The sequence below is a fragment of the Nestor notabilis genome, unplaced genomic scaffold, assembly GCF_000696875.1.
Source record: "Nestor notabilis isolate BGI_N333 unplaced genomic scaffold, ASM69687v1 scaffold12276, whole genome shotgun sequence".
In the NCBI taxonomy this organism is placed as follows: domain Eukaryota; kingdom Metazoa; phylum Chordata; class Aves; order Psittaciformes; family Psittacidae; genus Nestor; species Nestor notabilis.
Genome location: NW_009932517.1, coordinates 3,710 through 5,407, shown reverse-complemented (window position 1 = coordinate 5,407; position 1,698 = coordinate 3,710). Strand labels below are relative to the sequence as shown.

General features: G+C 59.2%; 1 protein-coding gene across 1 annotated transcript in view; it reads left to right on the top strand.

Annotated features, from left to right (window-relative positions):
* The window catches only part of TULP1 (tubby like protein 1), a 4,810-nt gene extending 4,062 nt beyond the window's left edge, over nt 1–748 (top strand). The window contains exon 10 of the mRNA XM_010016442.1: nt 615–748. Coding sequence (XP_010014744.1) covers nt 615–748 — 134 coding nt within the window. The remainder of the gene's footprint in view (nt 1–614) is intronic.
* Nucleotides 749–1,698: the final 950 nt, after the last annotated feature.

Below are 1,698 nucleotides of genomic sequence, written 5' to 3'. Positions count from 1 at the left end.
GGGCAAGGCCTGCGTGGTGCCCGCGGCTCTGTCCCAGCTGTGGCTGTTGTCCCCTGTCCGGCGCAGTCAGAAGCCTTCGGCCTCGGGGTGTTGGGTTACGGGACAGAAAAAGCCTCTCGAGGGCCCCTGGTTATTTTTACAGATTTCCTGCCACCCGCCCTCCGGTCGCAGCGGTCCCACGGGGGGTCCCTGTGCCCTGCAGGGGGCTGAAGGGTGCTGTGGTCCGGGCAGCGGGAAAATGATGCTTTTTGGTAACGCGCTGTGGTGCTGGTGCAGTGTGGGGGGAGCAGGTTCTTTGGGATGTCATCACTGGAAAGAGGAAATGGCCTCAAGCTGCCCCAGGGCAGGTTTAGATGGAGCTGAGGAACAATTCCTTGCCCAGAGGGTGCTCAGGCATTGGAACAGGCTGCCCAGGGCAGGGCTGGAGTCACCGTCCCTGCAAGTGTTCACAGCCCGTGTAGCCGAGGCCTCAGTGCCAGGGGTTGGTGGTGGCCTTGGCAGGGCTGGGGAAGGGTTGGACTTGATGAGCTTAAAGGTCTTTTCCAACCCTGCTGATTCTGTGGTTCTATGAAAGGGTGGGATGGGTGCCCAGCCTCTCGCCCTCTCTCCCACAGCCGACTACATCGTGATGCAGTTCGGGCGTGTGGCGGATGATGCTTTCACCATGGACTACAACTACCCGCTCTGTGCTGTGCAGGCCTTTGCCATCGCCCTCTCCAGCTTTGACGGGAAGCTGGCCTGCGAGTAGCGCCTGCACGGGGACCACGTGCTGGTGCCCAGTGGATGTTCCTGTGTCCTTGTCCTGCTCTGCTCCCTCCATTTCCACCTCCTGCCTGGTGAATGCTCGTGGTTCCAGCTGCTGCTGTGGTGGCTGGAGGTGCACGATGCCTGCAGAGCGCAGTGGGACTCTCATCCAGGCAAACTGGGGCCAGATCACTGGCCTGGGGCAGACGGCAGAGTCAAGCCCAGGGTATATTTAGCAGATGAGGCTGACTGTGATCCCAATCTCATCCCTTTGAGACGACGTTTCTTGGACTTGGATCCTGGAAACTCATCCCCCTTTTCTTATTTTCTATTTTTTTTAGATTCTGGTTTGTATTTTGTAGCTCGGTCTCTCAGGGAAGGGGAGTGTTGGTGGTCTCAGTTCCTCATCCCCGTACGAGTGTGCATAGAGCCCTCCTGCCCCTGAGCACCAAACCCCTTTATTCATAGAATCAATTAGGTTGGAAAAGACCTTTAAGATCTAGTCCAACCTTTTCTGCCCTATCTTTCGCTGATGCAAGCAGTCATGCAGTGCCCGTGATGTGTTTGCACACCCAGGGCTCTCCATGCACCAGGTCTAACCCCACTGCCTGGAAAGCTTTGAGAATCTGGGTCCCTAAGGATCCTCTTGGCACCCAGAGCACTGGCACCGCGTGGGCACGTGCCAAGGGGAGGCACCGGCAGCCACGTGAGGCAGAGCTGGCATCACCAGCACGGGGCTGGGCCAGGGTGATGCTGCCAGGAGGGACCTGGAAGGGAAAACTCTGGGTGCACCAGGAAGTGCCGGTGGGTGACTCACAAGGTGTGGTGTGGTGCTGAGTCACTCTCAGCACCCAGCTGGGCCCAGACGAGCCCCCTGTGTCCCTGCATCCCACCGGAACCCACCGGGCTGGGGGTGCCCTGGAGCTCTGCACACCCCATAGGTGCTCCCTGCTC